Raw genomic sequence first — 15,603 nt, forward strand, 5'->3', positions numbered from 1 at the left:
TTTATCATTACTTCAGTCTTGTGAGATAAGTAGGCTGAAGCAATGAGTGTAATTTACTCATAAAGATTAGAAATTAATTGTCTACAGATGCTCTGCAATATGTTATCATCATATCATTTTGGCTGTATTCGTGTTATCTATTGTTTAATACACTTAAGGTTAGAGATCTTTACCGCCACTTTTGAAAGCCAGGCTGAAAAAATTACCATCTACTCATTTGAGATTTTATAATTAATATCCTTTACCTTTATCTAAATAGAAGGCAAGATTAGAGTAACTAATTATTTTCTCTGTATTGATAAGAATAGAATAAAATGCATAACATTTAACTGACTAATTTTAATCAGACATTAAAAAAAAAAACACCCTAAAACTTAAATACAAGTTTATGGTTCTGGAGTTTAACATTTTCCCAGCAAGTTATCCAATTTCTGTTAGATAATATGTATCACTTAACATTTCTTCTAGAATTAAGTTAAAAGAACCCATAAATTCATGAAATTGCTAATTATTTTTTATATATATTTGCCAATTGCTTTGCTTCCAAGTCTGATTGAGTACTTTCAACAAGGACGCATCAATTTCCTTTTCATAACAATGGAGAAACCAACAATGGTTTCCACTTTTTGCTATACTTTGATCATTACATCAGATAATTTAGAAACAGCAGCAAGTACAACAGATGGTACAATTCTGCTCACAATGGTTATCATATGTTCTTAAAAATCATGTTGGGACTAGAACTCACACTCTCCTGGTTTCTAGCTTGGCACCTTAACCACTAATTGGTTCTCCCTTTCATGTGTCATATATAATATGTAGTTTGAATGCAGTAACATATATACAGCATTTTAAGTTTTTTAAAAATAAACTAAGACCAAACTTTATTGCTTAATTAGGAAGTATTGACAAAATACTAGCAATTGAACATGAAGATTACATAAACTATGAGTTTATTGTGCTGAACAAACTGTGATAATCAAGCAAAGTAACATGCAAGCAATTCAAAATCATAGACAGCAACTCTATATGAATAACAAAGCAACGAGCTAGAAAGCAGTTGAGGAAAATAGAAAAAAACTGTAGGTTTTTGCAAGTATATCAATTGCGCAGAAATGGCAGAAAAATAATGTCCAGTCTTATTTAGGAGTGACCAATGACAGCAAAGAACAGTCCTATAAAATTTATCTCCCATAAAAATAAACTATATATATAAAAATTTTATGATGTTCCTTCTGTTTCAATGGCCACAAAGTTATTTTCAGTCTGAAAAATGAGGTATAGAAGACCCTGAGAGGTAGTAATGTGTTTTGATTGTTCTACAATATACAGAAAATGTAAGATTTCATCAAAGCTGTAAATAACATTTAGTTCATCTCACATGGTTAAACTGATTCAGAAACTCCATTATAAGGATACTGAGGCTCAACAGAGTTCTATGTAGGTAAAGTTTATTTGATTTCCTTCAGTAATTCATGGTATATTCCTATGTGCACAATAGGGATTTCCTATTAGATCCACACCATTCCTTAAGATTAAATCCCTTTAATCTAATTACATCCCTTTTTCTGGATGGAGCTTTTGTACATACTAGAGCCATGGAATTAGGGAGTATGGTCTATGTCAGGGTTTCTCAACCGTGGTGACTTTACAACATTCAGACTTCAACACCCAGAATTCCCCAACCAGCAAGGCCAGTTGGGGAATTCTGGGAGTTGAAATCCGCACATCATAGTCACCAAGGATGAGAAACACTGGTCTATGCTATTAAAATCCATAGTCTAAAGAAGCAAGGCACTTTTGGAATCTTGACCAAGTGTTCCTTATCAGTCACTAAGCATTTTTTCCCAATAATATCCCTTATGTCTCATGACTATTCTAAAGGATTTGTTTGGGAGGGAGGGAGATCAGTTGGCTGGACCCAGAAGGAAAAATCTGTGCACTCCCATTGTAGTTTGTCTTTCAGGCCACAGCTTGAATGGTCATGACTAAGTCCCATATGCAGTTGTTGAATAATTATTTACAAATTAGGTAACATTAGGACACCTAAAATAGATTTTTCTTAGATGCTCTTTTTCATTGATCCCTAATGCAAGGCACTCATGTTACTGGAGCTGGTGTTTGTTCTTAACAGTCAATATTGTGAAGCAGCCAGTAAGTAGCTCTCCTTAGTTGCATTTGACTAACACTAAAGTCATACCAAAGAATGTTTTCCTGAGAATCTACCCCTGGCCCAAATAATAAAACAATGTTTACCAACAGATATATCCACTGAGGGTGAGATAGACAGACAGAGGAAATAAAAAGAATGAAATCAAATAAGTCAGAAAGTATTAATCTCTACATACAGTAAGAAGCATTTAAAATAAATCTGCTTGACACATATTTTAAAAAATCACATTTGTGAAAAAAATGAAAATACCTGATGAGTATTCTCGTATAATCTACTAGTTTTTACACACAATACACACACACAAACATACGCACACTTATTTGTGATTGCATTATGCAAAAAGCTGAGCTTGTTGCGTCCAACCGACAAAGATTCAAGTTTCTTTGAGGGGTGGTTTTAATATGAAACAAATCAATATGTATTCATTTCCCACAAAGCTCTTTTACAAAAATAATTCTAACTGGGGTTTTTTCTTGCTTCCTTTTGTTTTATGTTTTTGCAGTCCTAAATGTTTCAGTCTTCCCAAAAACAAATGTTGACAGAAACAAGTTCATCCATTAATAGTCTGGAGGTAGGTCTTGTCAATCGACGAGTCCATTTCTTTTTTTAAAAAAATCAATTGAGGTACAAACCTGGACAGTAATATTTAAACACTGCAGTTAATTATTTTTATGTCATGTAGTGTCAGTGAAGAAAATTATCATTACAAACCTTATGAGCAATTTGGTACAAAATATATTCAAGTTAATGGTACATTATATAGAAATTTTGCAGAGAAAGGCATAGCGTACTTTAAAAAGAAAAAAAATATTGTAATGCTGAAAAACATTAACAGTATTGTGTTCTTAATTACAATGAAGTGACAAAGTAAAAAAAGGATTGGGGGAATGCAGAATTTATGATTACTTATGCAATAACAAGTTCTTGCATTGTATGATCATAGCAGCAAGTGTTTATATGATTGTTGAGTTCAATGTAAATAACAGAGGTAGTACTGAAAAGTGGGGTAATATTGCAGTTGTTGTTAAAAGTGCTGCTTTTTAGTAAAAATAAAAAAATAAAAAATGGGGACATATAACTGGACCAATCTGCCCAGATAAATATCCTATGTCAATGTATATTGCTTGAAAGTAATAAGCCCACTTGAGGTACATAGTATTGGCTCTTGAATGAAGATGTATTAGTGAAGATGATAAGACCATTCCTTGAAGGAGTAGAATGGGCTGGCAGCACAGTAATAAATCAAACTAAATATCTAAATTATTTCCCTTGGTTCCAGTATGGTATGATTTAAAATCATTCTGAGGTATTGTTTAAAATTCACTAAAATCCAGATTTTAGTTGCTAAATTTCAGGCCTGAAAGAGAGTCTGATGTAAGTCATTTCTAAACAACATGACGATCTCTAGAAAGCAGATTCCACCTCAGGGTGTATGAAAATGTTTCCAGAGAGGGTGCTGTTGAGTTCCATTTGGTATTACTTCAGCAGATATGTGTATTGCTATTATACAGAGTATCTTTGTCATTTTTCCCTTTTGTTGCAAAGTACCTTTTTTCTTTTGACTTTTGCTTCCTGATTATCAGTTGAATTAATTGAAAGAAATTAAACTTTGATGTGTCTTAAAAGAACAGTGACACAAGAAACAAATAAGCACAAATCTAGTCCAGGGCTAACAAAATAGTATCTAATAGGGCTGGGCATACTTCAAAAATTATTTCAAAGAAGCACTTCAGACCTTCCAAAAATAAACTCTTTGCTGTTCACTAAAGTTACCTATTTCTTTTTGCAGATTTCTACTCAAGCCTAAGAAATTATACAGTGCTTTAAAGATCTGAGTCACTGAAATTAGTGTGAGACAAGCACAACACTAATTGGGTAGTCATTAAAGACATTTGCATTTTGCTTTCAGGCTGCTTTAATAAACAGCAGAGAGGTGCTGGGTTTGCATGAGGTGTGAAACCTTCCTGAATCATTCTGAAGCATACACAATCCTAGCATCTAAATCCTTATCTTTGGTGTTCTAAAGAGAGAATTCACTAAGCTAGGGAGTGGGTTGTCAAGAGATGTTGTAAGAACTAGTGTCAAATACCAGTCCTTCCAATATAAATGCCCATGGTAATTAATATTTTAAAATAGTTATATATAGGCAGTGCAGTAAACAACTTGAAACCTGCTTCTGAGATTTACTGACCCATTCACCCTTACTTAGCAGCTCAAACTATTAGAAGATTAAAGAAAAATAAGAGAAAACAGTAAGAATATGTTGCTTTGTTAATCTGTGCCCCCTGTGTTACAGCAGTTTCAGGAAACCTGGGGCAATGAAGGGATTGCAATAACAATTATTAATAAGTCCTTTTTAAGGTTATGTGGATTCCTTCCCTCCTCCCCACCCAGGCCAAAGTAGAAGATTGTGGAAACAGAAGCAAGTGGTCATGGCAGCGCCTTCTCCCTTCAAAAGATCCAACTGCTGATGAGGTAGAAATAGAAAGGTGTGGTTTTCTAATCATCTTCTGCTGATTCTTGTGAGGATGTCTCTTCAGGCTGATCCTGGAATGATCAATCAGAGTAGTAAATTAATTATATAACTATTAAAAGTACTTTAAGTTAAAGTTAGTAATGGAGTCAGTTCAAATAACTGAATTTTAATAATAGCAATAACACTTAGACTTATATACCGCTTTACAGTGCTTTTTAAGTGGTTTAGAGTCAGCATTGTGTCCCCAACAATTTGGGTCCTCATTTTACCCACCTCGGAAGAATGGAAGGCTGAGTCAACCTTGAACCTGGTGAAATTCGATCTGCCAAATTGCAGTCAGCCAAGTAGCCTGCAGTACTGCACTCTAACCATTGCACTACCGTGGCTCAAATTTTAGCTTAATAAGAGTGAGATATTCTCAGAATTTATGTCCATATCTGCTTCCTTCCTTGTTTTGCAGTATGAAATATAAACCAGGAATTCATTATCAATAACTTTCTCAGAATTATTCAGATTTACTCAGAATGTGGTAGTCAAGTTTCAAAGTGTAACTGAGTTCACACAAACGTGGAAGGGTGGTTTGTCTTAGGTTGTTGAAGAAGTCACAGTGATTGAATTCGTGTAACACATTGCACTAAGATTGACAAATTGCATTGTGGATGAACAAGGAATATGATATGTGGCTACATTTTAAGATGTGAGCTAAATTGGAACTGCTAACAATGGATCCTTTCTTGGGAAGCGGGGAAAGGAAACTATGTTTGAATTAATTCTTTTGCTCATGTTACACAAATCAAAGAGGCTGCAAAGTCATTAACATTTTAACTCATTAGGAACTAGTTTATGATGTTTTAAAGCTGTTTTCCATAAGTACCAAAACTTAGAGACATCTTTCACAATTAATTTCTGCAACTGGAGGTGCTGTTTCAATTGTAAACTTTAGGTCATGCCATTCACACATTGCTCCTTTTAAAAATATTTATGATTCCAAATATGTAAATATGTAACAAGTCCACAGAGAAATGTAGGTGGCAAAAATGTGTTAAAAACTTAAGTTCTCAGGTTAAAGAAAAGGCATGTGCATCTCATGTGCATTGTTCTCTTGATATTAATCACGTCTTCAGGACTTTTAAACATACAAAGTACTTTACTGGGCTTATCTCATTTATCCACTCAGCTAAGAGTCCTTGGAAGCAGGTTATGCTGGGAAATGAAAATCTGCCCAAGGCCACCCAACAAGATGCAGAGCTAAGTGTGGATTTGAACTTTGGCCTCTCATATCCCAACCTATCACACCACACATGACAGCACAATAATCCTCCAGTTCAGCTATTACTGAAATTTTTAACCAAATACCACGCTAACATTCTGCCTGAAGCTTAAAACACATGTAAGCATAACTCTGTTTTGGGAGGCAATGTCTAAAATCTAGGTTAACATACAAAACCAGATACTGTTGGAGGTTTGTTTTGCTATGTCTTTCATTCTTAGCCCCAGTCTCCCCCTCCCCCTTTGGTCTTAAAATACTAGGGCCATCTTCTGACCTTGCTCCACTGTGCCATTCTTTTTACACTCCTTATTCAATTAATGTGCAATACCTTTCAGGATATGGGTGGTAAACTGGAGACAATAAACACTGCTGATAAAAGGGGCTGTTAGGGGGAAGTTGATTTTTATCAAATTCTGCACATCATCTTGTAAGACAGCATGTGAAAAAGATCTAGGGTGAATAGGTAAACATTTACCCATATAGCAAACTGAGACCTTTTAAGAATGGCCAGCTTATAACAGTCTTCATACTTTAATAGATTTGATTTTCCACATGGCTTCATTTTGTCTGGGTGGCTAGCTGACACAATTTATAACTCTCTTCCTTTCCCAGGCCACTGCAGTACACCACTCAGCAAAGCCTGAGGTACAGCTTGTCTGCATTATGTGACCAAACTTCCATTCATTAGTGTTTGAAACACTTCAGCTGTGAAGGGGATGCTAAATGCTACCATGTGTGACACTACTGCACAAGAGCAGCATGGCCAGAAAAAAACAACAGTAGGCTTTAATCATAGGCCACTGCTTTCTGCAATCCCTTTTCAAAAGGTTTCAAACATTCACCCCCCCCCAAAAAAAGGCTTGAAAAAAGCTGTAAATCCAGGGAATAAACACAAGTACAAATGAATGGATGACAGCTTAAAAAATATAACCATAGCAGCATCAAGTCATGAGATTTCACACTGGTTTTGTTTAGTCTGCTCTGGGTTATGTGGGAAATGGGGAAAGCATGAAGCAAAAAGGCCCCCCTGCTAAACTGTGGGCCTCAAATATTTAAGCCAGTAGGTTTATACCTCTTGACTAGGAAACAGGCCATGACCCTCAGATGGTCTCTGGAGAATGAGGCACAAAGAAAGATGTATCACGATCAAAGCCATGGACAGGAGAAAGAGAGGGAAGCCGTGTCGGCTAACCTCTGGCCTGATTTTTTCAATTAATATTTAAATTACAAAAAGGCACTCAACTATTACAAAGATATAGCATTTTCCACAATCTCATTTCCAGTCACCTTCAAACTCCCAGGCTGCACAATTACAGAGGATGTATGCATACATAGAAACTGTGGTTGGTAGGAATGTTATGAGCTACTGTTTATTATTTCAACTTATTTCCTAAACTTTTCAAAACATTTCACAACTATTGTCCAAAGTATTAAGTCGGGAATTTTTGATTTGCTGTGGTATAATTTAACTACTAAAGTAAATTACTCATTACTTCCTCTCTTTTTCTTTATGACACTGCTAGCTGTTCTGTTGTATGTTTCAGTTTCAGCTGTTCTGATCTTTTCAACTGCCTCCAGACATCAATCTTATGCTTAGCCATTGGATTACTGTTATTGGATCTGGCCTACAAAAACAAACAAACAAACACAGATCATGGCTAAACAGGGGCAGGAAGTTAGATATGTTTATATCTCTTTGATACCAATTAATGGTCCTCCAGATTTTTGCAACCCATAATTCCTAGCTGTATGAATGGTCACCAGCACCCAAACCCATTACATTTTCTATTACCTATTTTCAAATACATGCAACAAGGGGTTATGTTGTAGCACTAATATACATTTAACTGGTGTACAGGGAATCTCAAGGCTCACAATATGAATTGTTTAAGAATTTTGAAATAACTTTGGCTCACAAGAAATCCCTAACTTCCACACATGCAGATGAAGCAGAAAGAACTGGCACCTGGTATATAGACATATTGTTGTTTTTATGATTCAGGAGTTAGTTCTTTTAAGTATTATTCATGTGAAGGGGAAAACAGAGAATTTAAGCCCTGTCTGTAGACACCCACATTTTTGCATTGCTGTTTGCAACAACAATTTTAAAAAATCTTTTCATGACTTGATACAGATTCAAATTGTAATCTGTGCAATCTCAAATGCAATCCGTGAATGTAAACTGTAGTCTAATTTTGTCAGCCAATTATAGGTATCCAAAAATAGGCAAGTTATCAAGGTTTTCAAGTTGTTTCGTTAGATAAGAGGTTCATGCCTCAAAAGGGTGGTGATAGAATATTGACTTAATGTCACAATTTTGGAATCAATGGCCTAAGCAGTCTTTTTTGAATTGTACAATTATTCAAAACTGTACAATTTCTAAAACCAATTCATATAAATGATTCAGGAGGACAATATGTCTGAAACTTGCCCTGAGGTCAAGAAGAATAAACACAATTGCATTCTGCCTATCTAATCCACAACACAAATACTAGGGCAACCAAGCTTACTTCCACCCCAAAATAAAGCTTTACCCTGGATTAACATCTCTGTGTGGGATTCCCTTTAATTCTTAGCTGCTGCAGCTATCTTTAGAAACTAGATGTTTCTAATTTGTTCTTACCACATCTGCTCTCTATATGGCTGCTGCAGGATTATACAACAAAATGGGGGTCTTTGGAAATATCTTTGGAAAGATATTTCTCATGATCAAGGGTCAGACTAGATGGGGAGAAAAGGGTACAAGGTGGTTACTGCTCCTGGGTATACATGACTAGAAGTGTCTATGGAGATCCTCAGTCATCCCGGTCATGGTTCTCCCAAAGGTGCTTTTTCAAAAGGCAACTGGAATTTGAAGAGGTTTTGCTTCTCATCCAAAAGCTTCTTCAGCTCTGATTGGATAGTGGGGAGTGGATTTATATTCCTTGCAGACAGCTGGTCAATTGCATTCACTACCTGAATAGTGCCTGCATCTCAAACTGAAGCGCAAATGGTTCCTGTACTCTGCAAATTTTCTGGAAATCCATTCATACTCTCATACCATTCGAAGGGTATTCATCCCAAAGTGCACAACTAAACAGCAATGGAGATTAGCTATGCACTTTGGGATGAACACCCTTCAAATGGTGCAGGAGTATGAATGGATTTCCAGAAAATTTGCAGAGTACAGGAACCATTTGCGCTTCAGTTTGAGATGCAGGCACTACTCAGGTGACCCTGAGGACACAGATAAACCTCCAAGTGGCCTCAACAACTCTGTAAAAGAATGCAATTGACCAGCTGTCTGCAAGGGATATAAATCCTTTCATTCCCCACTATCCAATCAGAGCTGAAGAAGCTTTTAGATGAGAAGCAAAACCTCTTCAAAGAAAAACAAGAAAGTCCAGTTGCTCTTGAAAAAGCACCTTTGGGACATAGGACTAGGAAAAAGATCTGTTGAACTCCAACTATTTACTTGATGGTAAATATACTTAGAAATGGATTTCAAGATTGCTGTGCTGCATGTAGGAAAGAGGTAGAAGGCACATTTTATGTACTAAAACCCTCACTGCATACCTCCTGTCAAATGTTAAAGGAATTGCTTTGAAGTTAAAGAGAAAGAGATTGAACATCTAAAGCCAAATGCTGTGCACACCTCATTAGGACCTAGTTATGTGAAGACCAAACTGTCCCTTCCAAGTCAAGCATGCTTACCCATTGGAAAGGGGGGATCAGAAATGTAGATAAAAGAGTCTTTCAAAGTGGAAATGCTTAGGGACATTATCGTGAGTCAAGAAAAGTTTCCTAATACTGAACTGCTCACAACATTACATACTCTACTAAACATGTAAAAATGGAGAACTACTACAACAGGCTATAATCATATTCTTGCTGGTTGAACAAGAGAAACTGTTTTTAAGTGAGCGCAGTATAAATTATGACCATAAATACAACTGCTTGAAGAATGATCAGGGGAAAGGTATATCCGAGGTCCAAAACAGCCTCAAGTGACATGTTCATGAAGAATTTGGATAGTGTATTGCGGTACTTCAACTTGGAAGGGGGCAATGTTTTTGATGTCAAAAAAACCATACAATGTCAGCACCATAACAGATCACAATAATAATGACAAATATGTGAGATATGCTCATGAAAACACTGCAATTAAGTATTTTGATCATAAACAACTACACAATTGGTTGTATATAAGTGATATGTATGTATTGTTATTCACCACTCCTTCAGACCCCTAAATGCTTTTTAAAATAGCTGAGTAGTTTTGACATTTGTCCCACAGACATTTGTCCCAGCAAGAAAAAGCACCAAAGTATGTTTTTGTCTTACTATAAACTATAGTGAAGCATACACATTTGCTAAGTTGCACCATTGGCCCACTAGCCCAGCACTATTTACTTTTTAAAAAAATAAAGTGTGTGACAAGAAAAGAGATAAGACCTTCTCCAGTGCCTACTAGATGATCCTGTGTGAAAAGATTCTGGGGACTGAACTTGAGTCCATTTATGTGCAAAGTAAATAATATCTCAGAGCAATGTATCAGTTCTTGATTTTAAATTATTGCTGATGGGCAGAAAGGCAGCTCACTCCTTCACATAATTTTCTTCCAATAGTTTGTTGGGTTGGAAAGAACTGGTTGATAGCTTTCAGTTCGCTGAATACTACTCACAGTAGTAGTGCTTTTTATCAATAATGGAAAGAGGTTTCAGAATAACTACCGAAGTCAAAACACCTAAACATTGGTATTCCAAAACATCAAATGTTTTGATGTATACTAAATTAAGATTATCTTCCAGATAATCAAGACCATTTATTTACATCCAAATATCAAAATAGTGTACAGTATATAAGTGATACAGATAAGACTTCATTAAAAATCATAATAAAATAAATTGGAATCACCAATCCTGATGGAAATTCTGTTATAACAGAATTTAGCCCTAATGGGAATAATAACAAGTCAATTGTGTAATAGAAATTATGCTTAATTGACCTAAATATTTAGGAGGGAATAGAGTAGCTTAGAGCTCCAGCTACCATAAACAGGATAATGTTGCAATATATGAAAAACTGCTCTACCATAGCATTATCTAGGCACAGGCATAAATATTCCAAGCTGGAGCACTATATTTCTTTCCTGCAGCATCTCAGAGGGTGAAACATTAACAATTGCTATAATAAAAGCACTTCTGTAAGGTCTCTCTCTCTTTGTGTGCATGTGTTAGAGAAAGGCCTGCAGAAGAGGTCTGTGTTGCAATGGCTTCAGGCCTTATGGCTGCCTTTCTTCAGATCCATGTCAAGGACTATTTGACCACCATTACGGCCTAGGAAAGGCAACATGATGAGAAATTCTACAGAGAAGCCACAACAGGCAAAATTCTTGGCTATACCTGATTCCCACAATGCAGCTAACAATAACAACAGCAACAAAACAAGACTGAGCCAAGAGCCCAACCCAAAGAGTAGTTATACTCAACATTTTAATGACAGATCCTCATGCAAACCTTAACAGGGGTAAGCAGTGAAGAGCATTAAGCACCAAGTAAAAGTCTTAAAGCTTTGACTGCAGTGCATTCAAGTCTTTACAGAGACAGACATTTTCTGTCCATAAAATGAACTCAGTACCTTTGCTTACAAGCACTTGGTGGCAGCAGCTAGGAAGAATATATTCCTGTTTCATCTGGCAGAACTCAGTATAGATTTGAAGGCTTCTGGGAACAGGTTGAGGGGTAGAAATTGATATCACCACAGAGTGAAGGATTGAAAATAGATTCCCAAATACTTAAATAGCTTTATTCATGTTCCACTTACATTAAGAGTTTGCACAAAGGTTAATAAGTAAGACAATTTTTGTTTTAGCCTACTTGATTTCAAGTTCTACTTCAAGACAAGGTGTCAACTGAATTGCTCTTAAGTCTCTCGACATTTATGTCTCTTCTTTTCCCCCATTACTCTCTCCCAGATGGAAATAGGATTGTTGTTTAGGTTTGGGGAAGTTAGGATCAACCTAGTTAGAAAGAACATGTTTACTTCCATTGTAGTATTCAAATGTGTATAAATGCGTGCGCGCACACACACACACACACACACACACACACACTACCTAGCATTCTGAAGGCTTTCAGCCTTTCTTCTCCACCGGACTTCAAACTATCCTATTTCTTAAATGCATATTTTTAAGCTTTAGAATTTCTAAAAAGTATAACTTTGTTAATCACCATGTTTCTCTAAAAAACAGCTAAAACAATTCCTTTTGTATTATTTTACAACGTAATTCACCCATATAGTATGGCACTTTGCATATGGAACACAGCTGTTGAAAGCTGCTTGTAAATGAACAAACTGACATTATTTTCTCTTTGTTTATAATTTAACTAAGAAATAACTATTGAATTCACTTGATAGTATCAGTTCAATTTTAGTGACTGAGAGAACAATGATATGGGTATCTCCTACTCTAAATCCCCAAATAAGTAAGATTCTTTTTTCTATCTGGATGAATTTACTAGTGGGTTATAAGATGATATAGTATCTTTTCTAACATAAGCTCAGTGCTATTCTTCTGTCATTCTAAATCATTCCTCAGCTTTCATGTGGATGTAACATAATTTAACAGTTTGTAATAATACAAATAAGGAGAACCTGTTATGAAATTCTCCGGCAGAAAATCTTCAGGGTTCTGTAACTGTCTGAAGGCAGTTTGGGATTTAATACAAAATCTCTATGTCTATAAATAAGAAAGCATATGTTCCTAATAGTGAATAATTCTGCTTTCTGCATGTGAAAACTGAAATATAAGATCTGGAAGGTATAAAGGCATTTCAAATGTATGTTGGAAATGTGAACAACATGAAGGAATATTTTATCATCCTTAGTCGACATATAAAAAAGTTAAAAAATTGGATTCGCATATATTCAAATAGAGGATTTTATGATATAAATGTCAACAATTTACATATATGCAACCCTCAAAAAGATTTAATTTTGATCAAAGTATTTCTGGTTTTGAACATGATAAAACTACATTTGAAACCGAGTTATGTACTAATACTGTGATGGGGACCCTATGGTATGTGTGCCAGAGGTGGCACGCAGCACCCTCTCTGTGGACATGTAAGCCATCGCCCCAGTTCAGCTCCGCTGCGCATGCGCACATGCCTCCCGCCTACCAGCTGGCCTTCAGGTCTCTGCCACACATGTGTGGGGGCGCATGTGGGGGGTGCATGCACACACGGGGGTGGGACACATGCAGGGGCTGCATGGCACATGCATGGGGGGAGCATGTAGGGGCACATCACATTTTGGGGGTTCAGACACGCACACACAGACATTTGTGAGTGCTTTGGGCACTCGGTCCAGAAAAGCCATCCCTGTCCTAATGGCAAATATAGCTAAAATGAATGTTTCTATTAAGATTGGACATAGAAAATGAACAAATGTAAAATGATATGTATGTTAAGTGAAAGTTAAACTTTTTGAATATAATGAATAAATGCAGCAACAGGAAAATATCTGGAGCAAAAGCTTGAAATTTATAGCTTGTTAAAATCTAAGGAACATTTCCATAAAATGATGTATGGATGGCATATATCACCAGAGAGATTGTGTGTTTGTGTGTGTGTGTGTGTGTGTGTGTGTGTGTGTGTGTGTGTGTGTGTGTACATATATGGGACTTTTAACAAGTAGGAACTTTTTATTATCTTGATGGACTTGCTAAAGGTTATTCAACTGAAATACATATACATTTTATTATGCTTGGTGGACATACAATATAAAAAAGCTAGAAAATTGATAATGAGGATTTAAAAGATTAATATCTTTAAATGCGAAAACTTTTTCTTTTAAGGACGAATGGATAAATAGAAAAAAATCATGGAATATTATTACCATGATGACTAGATTCATAATTGGCTTAACCCTATCAGAGTTTCTTTCTTTTGGTTCTGGCAACCCAAGAGTCATAGTAACTAGACCAATGGCTACTATTTGAAGGAACTCACATCTTCTCCTATTTTTCCTGTACCCCTTGATCCTACATCAGCAAAGAAATGGAAAGAGGTCAATGGCTTCTTTCTGACTCTCAAGCCAAGGCCATAGTGAATGTGACCTAAACATAATATTTGAATGAGATGTTTTATGTTGCCAGGCCTTGGTAGTGAATATTGTAATATAACCCACTGTATTTTCAGCCATGTCATATCTCTTTCTAATTTCTTGGAAAAATGACTGGGCAGATTTGTTTTACTATCTTGCAGATGACTGTTTATTTTAGTATGGTACAACATAGCTGTCTGGGACAAACTAATTTGACTTGCAACTGCCTTGGTATAAATTGGATCAAAACAGTGGTGGGTTTCAAAAATTGTTTGAATCTATTGTGTGGGTGTGGCCTACTTTGTGGGAGTGACTTGCTGCCCATGTGACCGGATGGGAGTGGCTTGCCGCCCATGTGACCAGATATGAAGATGCCGATGACACTTGTCAGAACCACCTTAAATTACCTCACACACAGCACTGGCATGCATAAGAATATGATGTACACTTGTTTTTTAAAAGGCATCTTTGGTTTGCGTTAAAATAACTTCCACACACGCAATGTTCTGATTGCACCACAAACGCAGTAGTCATCCTTACCTTTCACAGAGGCACTGAGTTTTATAAATATGAGCATGATAGTGTAGAATAATCATATCCAAGGACCAGTGGTGGGTTTCAAAAAAAATTGGAACCTCTTCTGTAGGTGTGGCCTGCTTTCCGGGTCCACTGGTGGAACCTCTTCTAACCAGTTCGGTAGATTTGATGAACTGGTTCTACCGAATAGGTGCGAACTAGTAGGAACCCACCTCTGGATCAAAATTGCCCTAATCTTGTCCCAATAGTGATAGGCTTAGTAAGTTCATATAATACATCGCATTACATTACAATACATTCTTAACTAAGGACAAATTGTGTGGATACCGCCAACATATATATTCTTGCAACAGCTGCTGGAAAATGATGCCAAATCTACTTGCAGGGCATGTTAAATCAAACTGTACAGAAACATGCATATGTATTTTATAATGGCAGAAACACAGGAATATACTTTGGTGGCTGGTTAATTTAACTAAATATTTTTCCTCAGTCATCTGCTTTCAAATTTAAACTATTCTTGGATTCGTTTTTTTTTCCCTCCAGCTTGATGTTTTTCAGATAAGGAGGATTCAGCTCCTATAATCCTTTAGACACCACAGTTGGGAACTGAAGTCCAACATATTCAAGTTGGTGGAATTGCATTCTAGACTATTCTAGCCCACTAATTAAAAGGGCAAAAAAACCCCATTCTGTATTTATGAACACTGGGTATATAACACCTTAAGGCCTCTTTGATCTCAACTTATTGATGAATATATATTTCTGACTTAATACAAAAACATTAGGGGAAAAAATCTGTGAAGATATTAGAAGGAAACAGATGGAAAAGGAAGTGACTCTTCAGAAGGCAACAAAAGATTTACATTATTCTCCATGAACTTCCATGAATCCTATGTTTATATTTTATCACTACTTTCTCAGATAACGCAGATTAAGAAGTCTGCACGAATTCATCTTGTCAATTATTTTGAATCTGAACTATATTTGCCTTTAAAAAGCATTTTGATAGTAGGAAACAAAAGGGAGTAGTAAAGCACTTTAATGTAAATTATGGCA

At 36.1% G+C, this 15,603-nt stretch overlaps 1 protein-coding gene across 1 annotated transcript in view; it reads right to left on the reverse strand.

Annotated features, from left to right (window-relative positions):
• Positions 1-925: 925 nt before the first annotated feature.
• The window catches only part of HMGA2 (high mobility group AT-hook 2), a 164,325-nt gene continuing 149,647 nt past the window's right edge, over positions 926-15,603 (reverse strand). The window contains exon 5 of the mRNA XM_087723481.1: positions 926-4,720. Coding sequence (XP_087579607.1) covers positions 4,673-4,720 — 48 coding nt within the window. The 3' untranslated portion in view covers positions 926-4,672. The remainder of the gene's footprint in view (positions 4,721-15,603) is intronic.

Source organism: Thamnophis sirtalis, unplaced genomic scaffold, assembly GCF_051295495.1.
Source record: "Thamnophis sirtalis isolate CommonGarterSnake01/CBP01778 unplaced genomic scaffold, rThaSir2_p1.2 scaffold_9, whole genome shotgun sequence".
Lineage (NCBI taxonomy): Eukaryota > Metazoa > Chordata > Lepidosauria > Squamata > Natricidae > Thamnophis > Thamnophis sirtalis.